The sequence below is a fragment of the Geotrypetes seraphini genome, chromosome 2, assembly GCF_902459505.1.
Source record: "Geotrypetes seraphini chromosome 2, aGeoSer1.1, whole genome shotgun sequence".
Classification (NCBI taxonomy): domain Eukaryota; kingdom Metazoa; phylum Chordata; class Amphibia; order Gymnophiona; family Dermophiidae; genus Geotrypetes; species Geotrypetes seraphini.
This window is the reverse complement of record NC_047085.1, coordinates 312,922,208-312,937,732: the sequence shown is the minus strand read 5'-3', so window position 1 is coordinate 312,937,732 and position 15,525 is coordinate 312,922,208. Positions and strand designations below refer to the sequence as shown.

The following is a 15,525-nucleotide window of genomic DNA, read 5'->3' as shown; positions in this document are numbered from 1 at the left end:
CGAGGGAGCAGAGCCAGTCGCCCTCGTCGATCAGGGGGTAGAGGGTCGGTAGGGAAAGCATCCGAAATTTTTCCCGTACCAGAAATTTGTTGAGGCGTCTCAAGTCTAGTATTGGGCGTAGGTCTCCCGTTTTTTTCGGTACCAGGAAGTAACGGGAGTAGAAGCCCTTTCCCCGTTGGTCGGGGGGAACCTCCTCCACTGCTCTCAGGCGAAGCAGGTTTCGAGCTTCGGAGAGGAGCAGGGGTAGCTGCGTCCGGTTGGGAGGGCAATTCCTTGGAGGGTTGTCTGGAGGAATGGCCCGAAAGTTGAGAGAGTATCCTGATGAGATCACGCCAAGGACCCATGCGTCCGACGTGACTTGTTCCCAGCGAGGGTAAAAGGCTTTGAGGCGACCCCCGATGGGAAGGAGGCCTGGGACTATGGCGGAGGGGGCCCGCCCCCTTCCGCGTATCCCGTCAAAAGGACGGGGATGGTTTGGTAGTCGCAGTCGGTTGGGACTTGGGTAGAGTCCGATGGTGGGCCTGCGGGCGCCTGGGTGGAGGCCGCGAGAAGGCAGGAGTGGATTTTTGTGGGTATCGGCGCGGAGGGGCCCTGAACGGCCTGGACGCGGTCGGTTTAGGCTTTTGCCGGACGAGGGAGGCGAACGAGCGTTCGTGTTCGGAGAGGCGTTTTGTAGCCGCCTCGATAGTGTCATCGAACAGTTCTTTTCCCACGCAGGGGAGGTTAGCCAACCGGTCCTGCAAGTTGGGGTCCATGTCGATCAGGCGCAGCCAAGCTAGTCGGCGCATGGCGATAGCAAAGGCTGCCTCTCTGGAGGAGAGTTCGAAGCCATCGTAGGCCGCGTGGAATAGATGGAGGCGCAGGTTGGAGAGGGACTCTAAAAGCAGGCCAAACGCTCCTTGCCGGGAGGCCGGTAGGTCAGTCTCAAAGGCTCTCAATAGTCCAATGAGGTGTTTGAGGTAGGATGTGAAGGTGAAAGTGTAGCTTTGCACCCTAGAGGCCATCATTGCATTTTGATATAGTCTCCTGCCGAACTTGTCCAGGGTTCGGTCTTCTCGGCCTGGGGGGACCGCTGCTGAGACCCGGGATGGGTGAGCCTTTTTCAAGGAGGATTCTACTAGCAGCGACTGGTGGGAGTGCTGTGGTTGTTCGAATCCCGGGTAGGGTACTGTGCGGTACTTGGCCTCCATTTTGGAGGGTACGGCTGTGACCATGTAGGGGGTCTCCAGGTTCCTGAAGAAGGCCTGTTGGAGTACCGGGTTAGGTGGTAAGCGAAGGGACTCTCTGGGCAGTGATGGCATATCCAGCTCCGCTAGGTACTCCTTAGAGTATCTGGAGTCGGACTGGAGGTCTAAGTCCAAAGCGTGGCCCATGTCCTGGACAAAGCGAGTGAAGGATGGGCGGGATGTTCCCGGGGCCCCGTGCGGGGTCGGTGAACGAGACCTCCGTCGGGTGGAGAAGGATGGGGAGGCTTCCCTCGAGTATCGAGGTTCCTGCTCCGATCCACGCTCCGAGACCGGGGAAGTACTGTGAAAGTGTTCCGGGGTCGTAGATCTCCGACGACTCGAGGAGCCCCTCGGAGACGATGTCGGGGTTCGGGGTACCGATCGATGTCGAATCGGTGACCTCGACCCGGACTCCCTCGGTGAATACCTGCAACCTCGGGTCGGGGTCCCGGTCCGAGGGGGAGTTCGGAGGATGCGCGGGTTGGAGAGTGATAACTCAGCCACCCTTAGTGGTCCCGTACGAGGTGTAGGAGAACGGCCTCGTAGAGTGGGGGAACCCCGGGCCTTCTGGGAGGTACGGCGGTTCGAGGTTTCTGTCGTTTTAGCACGACGCTTTGCACCGTAGCGGTCTGTGGAGGGGGAGCGCCTCGGGTGCCTCGGTGAGGAGTCCAAGGAGGATGGAATGCGGCGAAGCTTGCGCGCTTTTCTTTGAGGTAGCTCGACGCGAGGCTCAGGCTGGTCTGGCACATGCGGGGTCGAGGTCGAGGCCGGTTGTAATTGGGCCATTGCAGCGGACAGCTCCGACGAGATCATCGCTCGGAGTAGGTCCTGGAAGACGAGCACGGACAGCATCGAAGGCATGTCCACTGCCTCGGTGCACTCCACCGGGGGCGACCTCGTATCAGAGTATTCCCGTGTGGTGGAGGCACGGCCCGAAGGCTTGGAGGGCTTCGCCGGGGCTGTAAGCATGGGACTTCCGCCATGCGTCGCCGGCGTCCCCGAGGCTGGTTTCTTCACTGGTACAGAACCTGAAGAGGAAAGAGGGGACTTACCCGGAGCCGAGGTTTTCTGTTGCCCCGAGGACTTCGGGTTCGAGTCTCGAGGTGATGCCGAGGTATTTGGGGCCGAGGTCAAGGCCGGGGCCGACCTCGAGGCCGAGATAGAGGGTTGGTCCGGGGCGAAAAGATCCGCCATGCGGGCTTTCCTTCGACGGAGGGCCCGGTTCTGAAAAGTAGCGCACTGGGGGCAGGAGTCGGTTGGATGAGCGGCCCCCAGGCAGAGGATGCACCGGCGATGCGGGTCTGTGATGGAAAGAAGCCGCTCGCACCGGGAGCACTGTTTAAAGCCGGTCAAAGGCCGGGACATAGAATCGAAAGTGGCCGCGGCTCGAATAGCCACGTGGCCACGAGGACCCGGAAGCCTCCGGGTCGATGAAAAATGAAGCAGGAACAGTTGAAAGAAGAAAAAACTTGCGCACAGCGACTAAATCGAGAAAAAACAAGAAAAAATTGCGGTGCTAGAAGGCAGTTGGGGCAGAGCCTGAAAAAACATGACTTCTAGGCTCAGCGGAAAATTTTGAACTGGAGACCACGAGGGGATGCGCCCCTAGTGGAGCAGGAAGGCACGCATTCGTGGAGCAGCAGAGCAAACTTAAATCTTCAAACAAGTTTGCTTGAAAATGCTTCCGCATCGGGGCTCCGTAGATGACGTCACCCACATGTGAGAATATCATGCCTGCTTGTCCTGGGATAAACTATTTTCCCTGACTGTCAGCGACTGGGGAAATCCCTGTGTGGGCAGTAGGGGAAGTCTGGGCTTCTCCACTACCTGCTGCCGACGAGCGGTGCTCATGAGAAGGGGAACCCTGCTTGCTAGCACCTGAAGCCAGCAAGGATTCCCCTTCACAGCGGATGGTGCACTTCGTGTACAAGACGGCTGCGCAGGTCTGTGTCTTCTCCCAGGTAGAGGTCCCAACAAATGGGAACCTCTGCACTCTGAGCCTCCAAACAAACACTGAGAAAAAATATCTGAAAATAATAAATTTGCAGAGCACTTCTGAGCAACTTGCTTGCAGAAAACAAACTGAGGGGGCAGAGGTAGTAACGGCAGCAAGCTAGTTGATTAGTGCAACAATGCTCCCCAATCCCAAAAATAAATAGTTCATGTTCACATTCAATGGCAAAAGATCTGACAGCGCTGGAAGAGTGGGCCAAAAAGTGGCAAATGAGCTTCAACATAGGGAAATGCAAGGTCATGCATATAGGGAAAAAGAACCCGATGTTCACTTATAAAATGGGGGGATCACCGCTAGGGGTGAGTACCCTTGAAAGAGACCTGGGAGTGATGGTAGACACATCATTGAAGGCGTCAGCGCAGTGCGCCACAACCTCAAGGAAGGCAAACAAAATGTTGGGCATCATTAAGAAGGGTATCACGTGCAGGATGAAGGAAGTCATCCTGCCACTGTACCGTGCAATGGTGCGCCCGCACCTGGAGTACTGCGTCCAGTACTGGTCGCCGTACCTCAAGAAGGACATGGCTGTACTTGAGAGAGTCCAGAGAAGAGCAACTAAGCTAATAAAGGGTATGGAGAACCTCTCATATACTGACAGATTGAAGAAGCTGGGGCTTTTCTCCCTGGAAAAGCGGAGACTTAGGGGAGACATGATAGAAACCTTCAAGATCATGAAGGGCATAGAAAGAGTAGACAGGGACAGATTTTTTAAATTATGGGGAACCACAAGTACAAGGGGACACACAGAGAAATTGAAAGGGGGAAGGTTTAGAACAAACGCCAGGAAGTTCTTTTTCACCCAGAGGGTGGTGGATACATGGAACGCGCTGCCGGAAGATGTGATTAACAGGAGCACGCTACAGGGCTTCAAAGAAGGTTTGGATAGGTACCTGGAAGACAAAGGGATTGAGGGGTATAGATAGGAGTAGAGGTAGGTTATAGGGATAGGATTAGAGGATTAGTGGCAGTTACAAAGTTAGTCATGGGAACTGTTCAGGCAATTAGGCCTGATGGGCCGCCGCGGGTACGGACCGCTGGGCAAGATGGACCTCTGGTCTGCCCCAGCGGAGGCAACTTCTTATGTTCTTATGTTCTAAAACTAAGCCCCTCTTTTACCAAGCCACAGTAGTGTGAGTGCCATGCAGCAAATACGCCAAAGGCTTCGGTACATTTATTGTGCAGGTCTGTGCTATTCAGCTTGATAAAAGAGGGTCAAAGATAGAACACACTTTAGTTGTGTTAGGTCATTTTTGCTATGTTATGTGCTTACTTACGACCTCTTTTACAAAGCCGCGCGGCAACAGCCCCAAAGTCCTTTAAATCTCTATGGGCTTCGGGGCCGTTAGCACAGCGCATCCGCTAGCATGGCTTGGTAAAAGAAGCCGTTAAGTTTCCTTTTTCCAATATTACACTTTGTTTAAATTATCAGAAACCATTCAGTGTGACATATATGCAATAATAGGGGAAAAGCAGGAGGAGTAAATACTTTTTCACATCATTGTATATACAGTTACTTTGTCCTAGTGATAGTAGCAAAATCTAAATTTTTTGTACCTGGGGCAATGGAGAGTTAAGGAACTTGCACAGAGTCACAAGGAACCGCAAATGAAATCAAACCCTGGTTCTCAGTCCACTGCATTAACCATTAAGCTACTCCTCTACACCAAAGCTTGACTGGTATCCACTTCCCATCTTTCTATCCATGGGAGCTTGCATTTTTACCTACATCTTTTTTAATTTTATTTTTGGAATTTAGGGCTACCAAACATATAACAACTTAAAAAGGAGAGGTTGTCTTCGGGCATTCCAATATTCAACCACTATTTGGATAACTTTATCTGGATACCTTGACCAGACATATTCACTTGTGATATTCAATGGGGCCAAAATATTCACATATCTGACTTAATATGGGACATAAAGACACATGAATAATCATCTGGTTATCTGTATTTGCACCTGACCTGCCAAATATGAAGCCCATAATGTTTAAAATTGATTGCATCTCTTACTTTAAGTAAAGTGACAGCAACCTTATCACCGGTATTGGTCCACAATGGCATCATCCCCAATTTCACTGCGATAAGGCCAACTCTATAAGAGCCTGTAAGTAAAACCAGGAAAAAAAAAAAAAAAAAGATCAGGATACTAAAAATTAATTCCTTATTCCTTACAACAAAAAATCAAGTTGGAAATTATGTTAATTTATTTGGATTTTCTTAGGAGTCATCAACTCGTGCTCAAGTCCTAGCAACTTGATGAATTACAGATCTAAAAAGAAATCAGTTTTGTGCTAGTATGTATGGTAAGCTCCTCCAGCGTCATTCCCATAGTTGTTTCCAACATGTCCAGCCATCTAATTGCAGGTCGCTCTCTTCGCCTGGTTCCTTCGATCTTTCCAAACATGATGTCCTTCTCCAACGATCTTTCTCTTTTGAGTATGACCAAAATAAGACAGTCGTAACTTCATCACTTGGATACTTAGAATAAAAATTAAACATTTGTGGGCTTTATTTCTCAATTTGAAATGTATATTTACTTTTCTTGTTTTCTGTCCGTATCTTTACTTTGTATTCTGTAACATTGTAAGAAATATTTTCAATTAAAAAAAAATTAAAAAGCCATAAGCATACTATTGTGAGACTTAGGGCTCCTTTTACTAAGGGCTCCTTTTATCAAGGCACGCTACGGGGGTTAGCGCGTCGGACATTTCATCAAGCGCTAACCCCCACAGCAGCCTAAAATCCTAACGCCTCGTCAATGGAGGCGTTAGGTACTAGCGCGGCAGGCGGTTTAACGCGCGGTATTCCACACGTTAAACCGCTACCGCGCCTTTGTAAAAGGACCCTTAAGCTGCGGTAGCGTTTTTAGCGCGCGCTGCAAATTAGCATGCGCTAACCCCCGCGCTATGCGGAAAAACTAACGCTAAAACCGCTAGCGCAGCTTAGTAAAAGGAGCCCTAAGTTTTCAGAGCTGTGCTTTCATCATCAGATTAGTGCAAAATGAGCAACTGAGCAGGAAAGAGCCCTTCCTGATCCTGTGGTCAGCACAAGAGTCAAGAATTAGTCTTCTCCTTCAGATCTCCTATACTCACGAGGAGATGCTTGACTCTAAACAGCTTTAACTGCTGCAACTATTCCTGAAACTTTGTTTAAATAGGTAATCCCTTTTCCTTTCAATGGTGATATGAATGCCTTTTTCTTTTCTTTGTGATTAAAACAGAGCTTTTCCACTGGTTTCTTAACCTTTTCCTATCGTGTGTCCTGGATGACGGGACATTCCAAAAATGTCGTTGCCATCGTGGATAAACAGTCTGTATGGACTAATAAAAAGCCAGGAACACAAAATATTTGAATTTACAGACTTATGACTTATTTACATTATGTTTACAATAGCCGTAAATGATAATGGTGAATAATACAAAACTTTGCTAAAATAATTACAATTGGAACCAGCGTAATGTAAAATTTATTACGATAGGAAAAGGTTAAGTTAAAACTAGTGGTATACAATATGGGTGGGGCAAATCGTGTTACGTTTTTAATCTTTAAACTGAGATGTTTGAGTCTCAAAATTTATGTTACAAAGTTTGAAATGGAATGGTTGTCCCTTTAAAAAAAAAAAATAGTAACATAGTAAATGACGGCAGACTATTCAACTAATTCTCAGATTTGATACTGTTATTCTATTACACTACAGAATTGACACGGGGACAAATTTTTCCCTGTCCCCGCAGGAACTCAATTTCCCGTCCCCAGAAGTTATGTCTCAGTCCCTGAACCGCGCAAGCCTCGGATACTTACGATTTTAAAATGTTTGAGGCTTGTGCAGATAGAGCTTGCAGGAATGGGACAGGGACAGGAAAAGAACTTGCCAGGATGGGACGGGGAAAAAAATTTGTCTCGGTGTCATTCTCTATATTACACCTCCCTCCTTTTTGTGGATTCTGCTTTTATGTCACTGCATTGTCATTTGGTGTTTAGTGGTTCATAGAGTTTTACTGAATGTCATATTTTACTATTCAGCAGAATACGAATAGAAATAGCAGACAGTGAGCTTTAACATAACGAATAAGAAGCAATATGAAATTAGAAATCAAGGGGATCATTTTCAAAGCACTTAGACATATATAGGAACCCCATGTACTTTGTGTGTCTATGGGTTCCTTTTACGAAGGTGTTTTTAGCGCACACACTGGATTAGCGCGCGCTAGCCGAAAAACTACCACCTGCTCAAGAGGAGGCAGTAGCAGCTAGTGTGCGTTAAGGCCCTAACGCACCTTTATAAAAGGAGCCCTAAGTGCTTTGAAAATGAGCCTCCAAGTGTCTGAGTACGATTCAGCACAGTAGAGCCCCAGATTATTCATATTCACATTTAAAATCAGTAGTTGACTGAAAACAAATAACATATTTGGGACCGAATCGAATACAAATATTCGAAACAACCCTCGTTTCAGTTATCTATTATTATAATGTACACTGCTTTGATATTTGCTTTTAAAGAGTGGTATGGCAAATGGTCTAAAATAAATTGTTTTAGCTATAGTTCCCTCCAATTTTTTTGATTATTATATTTGGGAATATTTTAGGGAAGGTGTGGTCTGAGTTTTTTGCCACTCAGCTTCTTTTCTGTTGTTTTTTTAAAACAAGCTTGCTTTTTCTTTGCCATTTGTCTTTCTGATTTGCCCTTCCCTCACTTTGGGAACCTCTTTGTTTTAGCAATATGAACAGAAATGTACTTATGTGTTTCTAGTTTGCCTATTTGTCATAGGTGGGAGCTAAATAACAGAAAAGGCAAGTAAGATGTCCAGTCCAACTGCACCAGTTTTATTATACAGATTCTGTCCTGACAAGGATCCTAGTTTAGGCATGCAAGTATGCCTTCCTCAAGGGACAATAAAAGCAGAAGCATATTAAAAACATGAAATAAGAACATATGAATTATTTATGATGAAGTATCTGGAGTATCGGCCTAAGCCGGAAACATCATCGGGAACAGGTTCTATGACCTAAATGTCTGGAAGTCTTTGAAGCATGGCTCAGACCTCGATCACCTTCTCCAGCCAGTCGGCAGGAGAATCTAGGAACAAATCTATGAGAGGGCGATAAAACCCGAGCTTGTGACCTACTCGGATGATATCCAGCACCAACTGGTCCGAGGAAAATTTTCCCCATTCCTCCCGAAATGCCAACAGCTGCTCCCCAATATGTCAGGGTACAGCTGCCAACCTGGCATCATTGGGATTTTATGGAGGGTGTATTGAGGCCAGTCCCCAAGGACTGCTGGTGTCTGGAGCTGCTGAATCACTGCCTGTAAACTTGGAAAGACCCGTGTTATATTGCCAAGAATAAAGCTTCTTGGAGTAATCCTTGATAATAGACTTTCCTTCCGTCAGCAAATCAGTTCAATTGTACAAAAATGCTTTTAGAAACTAAAATTAATTCACTCAATATCAGCTCTCTTGGAACCAAAATCTCTTAAGATTCTGATTCATTCATTAAATATCTCTCATCTTGATTATTATAATTCCCTCTATCAAGGTACAGCCTAGAAAGAAGATTTCAGATCATACAAAACACAGCTGTAAAAATTATCTACAAGGCAAAAAAGTTTGATCATGTCACGCTTCTATTGAAGAGATACTCTTTGGCTTCCCATATCCCACTGCATAACATTTAAAATCTTATTTCTTACCTTTAAAACAAAATTAGAACATTCTCCGGCATTTATTTACAGATTATTAATTCCTTATACCATTTCCAGATCACTTCACTCCTCTCAACCCCATCAATTTATCATATTGTTTATGACACCACACATAAAACTATTTTTTCGGTTGTTGCATCAACCTTATGGAATGCTCTTCCAAATCATCTTAGACAAGAAGATTGTGTATCCATATTCAAATCATATCTTAAAACATTTCTTTTCAAAAGTCACATTCAAATGAGGGCCTCTTTGTCAATAGTAATCAGGAAAATTTTTTCTTTCCTTTTTCCTTCCCTCCTTTTTTTAAAATAGCAATGTAAACTTATTCCCTCCACCCATTTTGTATCATGCTATTGATTTTTATTATTTGTACTTGTCTCTGTTTTTAACCCCTTTTATAATATATTGTTAATTATATTTTGTAAACTGCATACTTTATGATAGGTGGTGGTATATCAAATCAATAATAAAAGTTGAAACTTGAATGGCGGGAGGAATGAAAATTACCACTACTCCTGCCATAGGTGGTGGTATATCAAATCAATAATAAAAGTTGAAACTTTAATGGTGGGAGGGATGAAAATTACCACTACTCCTGTCAAGGGGTTAGTGCAGTCTATTTTCCAGCATAGACCTAGAGCAGCAATCGACCACACTGGCCATAATATCATCAAGGCCTTTACCAAAAAGCATCTTCCCTTTAAAGCAGTGGTCTCAAACTCAAACCCTTTGCAGGGCCACAATTTGGATTTGTAGGTACTTGGAGGGCCTCAGAAAAAATAGTTACTGTCTTATTAAAGAAATGACAATTTTGTATGAGGTAAAACTCTTTATAGTTCATAAATCTTTCCTTTTGGCTAAGTCTTAATAATAATATTGTAATTTATAGTTAAAGAGACATACGATCAAGAAACTGTTATATTTTACTTTTGTGATTATGATCACACATACCAAAGGCCTCAAAATAGGACCTGGCGGGCCGAATGTGGCCCCCGGGCCACATGTTTGAGACCACTGCTTTAAAGGGAACTAACTCTGCTCAAGGCAGCCTTGGCCATCAAGCCACCCACCCACTGCCAGATCCAGAGCATCCTGTAAGCTGAGACTGCATAAGCCGACACCTTGCTTATGACCCTAATAAGCCCGTATAGGGCATCTGCCATGAAATCTACCCTTCCTGCACCAGCTGGGGGCAAGAATCATACTCTGTGGAAGGCTTAAGTCGCAGTATGATGTGGCAGGCCCAAGCAGCCTTGATCCCCAGAGCAAAAGATTCAAAGTGCTTCTTAAGAATCATGTCCACCCTGCAATCCTGAGAATCCTTCAGCATAACACCACCTTTACTCGCCACTGCTGAGCCCACCTTCGGCTGGTCAAATAGCTGTTGGAACTCAGATGCCAAGGGATAAAGTCTAGCCTTTACCTTAGCCACCCTTAAGGACCCTTCTAGGGTCTCCCACTGCTCCGTAACTAGGGCAGTAATGTCTGGAAAGGAAGTGGTTTGGGCATCAGAGCCACTCATGACCATGTAGTAGGAAATGGGAGGGCTGAACTTCCATCTTCAATTCCTTAACAGAATCAGAAATAAAGTGGTGGACAGAGACTGACTTGAAGAGGCAGCAGATTCAAGGGACATCTCCCTGATCAAGAGCCAGAGATGCCCCTTGACTATTGGACCCCAAAAGGGGACTGGAGTCATCCAGGACTGTATCAGAGACCTGATATAAAAACAGCATGGAGTCTGATCTCCAATCCAGCCAGTCATGCTCCAAGAGGTCAATGGAGCTAGGGCCCAGCTTGATTAACCAAGCATACACCAGGGGAAAAAGACACTCCCTAGGTTGATGGCTCAGTGCATGCAGCCTGCCTTGGCCTCACTAGGAAGGCTCTTCACACGAGATTCACAAACTCTAGAGAGAAGCCTAGTGCAGGAGAAGTAGCTAATGCTTACAGGTCCTCCTGTAGGGATCTCGTGGGTTCTCCAGACTCCACATGTCTCCGCTTCGTAAAAAAGGGGTTCCAAGTGGTGCTTTCTACCCATGTTTCAGACCCACAGTAGTTCACCAGCCCTGGAGGACAAGGATGGGGTTAAACTCGGATCTTCCACCCCTCCCTTGTGCACATTGTGGTATGTGGTACACAGATGCTTCTCTGCTAGACATCCGGCATAGATTTTATATGAAATCACATCCTCACCTCCTGAAGAGTTCATCTCAGTTGATTAGAATCAAAATCAAGGGGTTTTGAGGCAGATAGAGGCTTTTGAAAAAAGTTAGTTAGTTAGGTGCCATCAACTCGTGCTCGAGTCCTAGCAACTTGATGAATTACAGATATAAAAAAAGATCAGTTTTGTGCTAGTCTGGTAAGGTCCCCATGGATGTTTTCAACATGTCCAGCCATTTTCACCTGGTTCCTTCAGTCTTCCCAAACATAATGTCCTTCTCCAATGATCTTTCTGACAAGTGTGACCAAAATAAGACAGTCGTAATTTCATCATTTAGGCCTCGAGTGACATCACTGGTTTGATATCTTCCAGAATCGATTTGTTAGTTATTCTTGCCAACGGAGCGTCCATGTTTCTGACCTCATGGCTGCCACACAACTAAAGGCCGAGCACTGCACTGTACATGGACGAATTATCCTACAGGCAATGTACGAGTACATGTGTTGCATTTCGCTAGCTATGTTCCAGTTATCGCGTAATTTAACAATTGCTTATAATTTTTGATTCGCCCACGTATGTATGATGAAGACCTAGAGAATGGACGATTAGTATGGAGAACTCTAGGTTAAAATGTGTGGAATTATTAACTGGAAAAAAATGTGTTTAATATTTACATTATTATGAGCTATTATGTAAATATTTAGAGGGAATAATAAAAGCCCTTTCCTTGAGTAAAATAGCATTTTATTACTTTCATTATTGTCCAATAGCCTCAATCTGTCCACATAACATAGTGTATTTTCCTGCATAAGAACACAAGAATTGCCATATTGGGACAGACCGAAGGTCCACCAAGCTCAGACTGTTTCCAACAGTGGCCAAACCAGGTCCCAAGTACCTGGTAAGATCCCAAGGAGTAAAACAGATTTTATGCTGCTTATCCCTGGAGTAAGCAGTGGATTTCCCCGAGCTGTCTCAACAATAGTGAGAGATTCCAATTTTTCCATAGGAATCAATGGGACTGCACTCACAGTTCTGTGCTGGTGCCTGCCTGCAGCTTTTCGATGCAGCTGGAAAGGTGGAAAGGACTTTCTGCCTTAGATACTTCTGAAGAAAACTCCAAACCAAGAAATCTTCAGGCTGCCAACCGGACCGACACCAACCTCCACCCCCACAGAACCTCAAAGCTTGACAGGGGTGGGCAAATTAGGAAATTATCCAAGCCTTTTATTTAAACCCCACTAAGCTAACTTATTTCACCACATTCTCCAGCAATAAATTCCAGAATTTAATTACATGTTTTGTGAAGAAATATTGTTTTAAATCTATTAAATAGCTTCAACGCATGCCCCATAGTTCTAATATTTTTGGAAAGAGTGAACAAGCGATTCACATCTATCCTTTCCACTCCACTCACTATTTTATAGACCTCTATCATATCACCCCTGAGCGTCTCTTCTCCAAGCTGAAGAGCTCTAGCTGCTTTAGCCTTTCCTCATAAGGAAGTCATCACAAACCTTTTATCATTTTTGTTGCTTTTCTCTGTACCTTTACCAATTCCGCTTTATCTTTTTTGAGATATGGCGACCAGAAATGCACACAGTATTCAAACTGCGGCCATACCATAGAGTGATACAAGGGGATTATAACATTTTCATCTTTGTTTTCCATTCCTTTCCTGATAATTCCTAACATTCTATTTGCTTTCTTAGCCGCCACTGCAAATTGAGCTGAGGGTTTCAATATATCAACAATGACGCCTAGATCTTTTTCCTGGGCAGTGACTTCTAACATAGAACCCAGCATACTGAAGAGGTGAGCCAAGGGGTGAGCAAGAGCATGGGGCAAGTGGAGGGTTTTTCTTTTTCACTTAGTTGAGAACCCTAGCATATTTTGATGGCAAATTATATCTACAGTTGATTGTCTCCTTGGGAAAAAGTTATATAATGCTATAATTCAAGTTTTTGCCAAGGACAATAGCTTTTCCCATTTTAGCTAGTATCTTATAATTTAACCTACACAACTCCATATCCTTTCCATCTGAATTGACAGGATTCAAGGGAAGGAAACCCTTAGCATGAAACATGAAAATTATTTCATTCCTCTTACTGTGGGTTAAATAAAAACATGAAGGTCTCACACATCCCTGTTATTATTTTAGAGAAAATAATACAAAATTCAGCTTTGCACACAAACTGCCTTAAAATACATCTGCAGTTTACCTGGCTCCCAGGGATGACGAGGCCAGGGCTCATCTTTCAGCGGGCACAATTTACTTGCTATCTGTGCATTGTATTCTTCTCCTGTCAACTGTTTTAGAAACTGTTTGTTTTCATCAGATAGATGTTCATCCCACCAAGTATGGCTCTGCATACTTCTAACAATGTAAAGACAGGATCTCCTACAGCAGAAAAACAAGAAAATGTAACAGTAACCAATGCCAGCTTAAGGGACTGTGGTGTCACCAGCCAACTGTTGCAATGGCGCCCCCTGACATCTGATGTCTCTCCCTTCATTACCTCACTCCCGTCTTTAATCCGGTGTCTCTCTCTCTCTCCCCCCCCCCCCCCTCCTTGACCAGCTGAGGAAGTGGCTCAGAGCCACTGGGTTGCCAAAATCCCAGTCCAGCACATATCCCTTTAGGAATTTGAAGATAGGCCAGAGAAGGATTTTGGCATTCTTTATCACGGGCACCTTGGACCAGTGCCTCTCTTGATCCATAGGTTGAGCAGAGCCTGACAGTAACTCATACTATCCCAGAAATAATACAACCTGAAAGTACAACACATACAGAGTAATCTACCCACGAATACAACAAATGTCATGCCAACATCGGTCAACAAAAGGCGACAAGGCAATACAAACCAAAACGCTCCCAGAGCCGCATTCATTCATTCACTTATCCAGCTGCCACAACGCCAGACTCACTAAAGCCATTCCGCGTGCGCTCGTCGCAGCTTCCTCGCCAGCTCCCGCACGCTTACCTGCTCGCAGCACCAACAGCAGAGCTTCTCCCCAGGAGCCGGAGCCCCACCGCCGAGACCAGCCTCCCATACTCCAGTATCATCACCCTTCTCCCCCAAGGAACACCCGACCAAAAGGCGCCCGTACAAAGTAGAAAAAAAAAAAGCGCACCCGTTCAATTCTCGGTCCTTCACAGATTCAACTCCCCGCTCTACTTCCGGTCCTTTACAAATCCCTCCCCCCCCCTTGTTTAATTTCCGGTGTGCTCACAGTTCTCACTACTGAACAGTATACGAGTAGAGCTGTAGTCTTGCCCCCGCCCCCATCTGTTAAGTGTAACTGTAGCCTTGGAAACCAGGAAACGCTGTCACTGGGTGGAAGGGCGGTGACCGAACGCTAAAAGAGTGACGTAGGCACGTTTAGGGGGGTGTTTCATTCTCGCAGAGCTTTTTTTTTCTGTGCTAGGTGCTGTGTGAAAGAACGAAAGTAGTTGCTGGCTGAAGTGTTTCAGTGTGGGACAAGCAGCGCGCAGTAGACCGCGTGTAAATGTTAGAAGGAGACCTGGGTTTCCTGTGCAAACAGCGTACAGTTCCTTACGGGTGGGTTGTGTTCCCCAGCTGGCGAGTTGGATTGTAGAAGGCATCGATCATTTTTTCTCAGCTCTGCCTCCTTGTCTCTTTGGGCAATGCCTTCTCACTTCAGTCTTAACTTCTACAAGTGAGTTGAGGTGTCTTTCCTCTCTGCCCTGCACTAGATTTGTTATTTTCGGGTTAAATCTGATTTTTTTTTTTTTTTTTTTTTTGCATGAGGTTTTCCCATGCTGTTCCGAAGTAGTCCCGGGACAGCTCCATTTAGTATTTTATAGATCTCTATCATATCATTCCTGAGCTTTCTCTTCTCCAAGCTGAAGAGCCCTAGCCACTTCAGCCTTTCTTCATAAGGAAGTTGTCCCATCCCTTTTATCATTTTTGTGGCCTTTCTCTGTACCTTTTCTAATTACATTCTTTTTTTTAGATATGGCAACCAGAATTGCACATAGTATTTGAGGTGCGGCCATACCATAGAACAATACAAAGGTGTTATGACATTTTCATCTTTGTTTTCCATTCCTTTCCTGATTATTCCTAACATTCTATTTGCTTTCTTAGCTGCTGCCGCACATTGAGCTGAGGGTTTCAATGTATCCTCAGAGATGACACCTAGATCCTTTTTCGGAGGATCCAGGTCAGATCTTTGACCCTGATATATGCAGCCTACCAAAAATATAAACAAACACGTACAGGGTATCAGCAGGGAGGTGCACAGAGAGGGTTACTTCCTCAGGGCGAAGCCCCTTCAAAGTCTCTGGAGCTGCAGGAACCAGAGGTCCAGTCAAAAAAAACTGGAATTATTTGGGGTCAGATACCATGCCATTCCTATCCAAGAAAACATCCTTTTTGGAGGATTCT

General features: G+C 45.3%; 1 protein-coding gene across 2 annotated transcripts in view; it reads right to left on the bottom strand.

Annotated features, from left to right (window-relative positions):
• MRPL3 (mitochondrial ribosomal protein L3) overlaps nt 1-14,281 on the bottom strand; it is a 116,505-nt gene extending 102,224 nt beyond the window's left edge. For both annotated transcript variants that reach the window (XM_033930016.1, XM_033930017.1), the window contains exons 1-3: nt 14,098-14,281; nt 13,336-13,514; nt 5,253-5,344 (exon numbers count right to left, since the gene is read on the bottom strand). In XM_033930016.1, the coding sequence (XP_033785907.1) occupies nt 5,253-5,344; nt 13,336-13,514; nt 14,098-14,180 (354 nt within the window). In that variant the 5' untranslated portion in view covers nt 14,181-14,281. The remainder of the gene's footprint in view (nt 1-5,252; nt 5,345-13,335; nt 13,515-14,097) is intronic.
• Nucleotides 14,282-15,525: the final 1,244 nt, after the last annotated feature.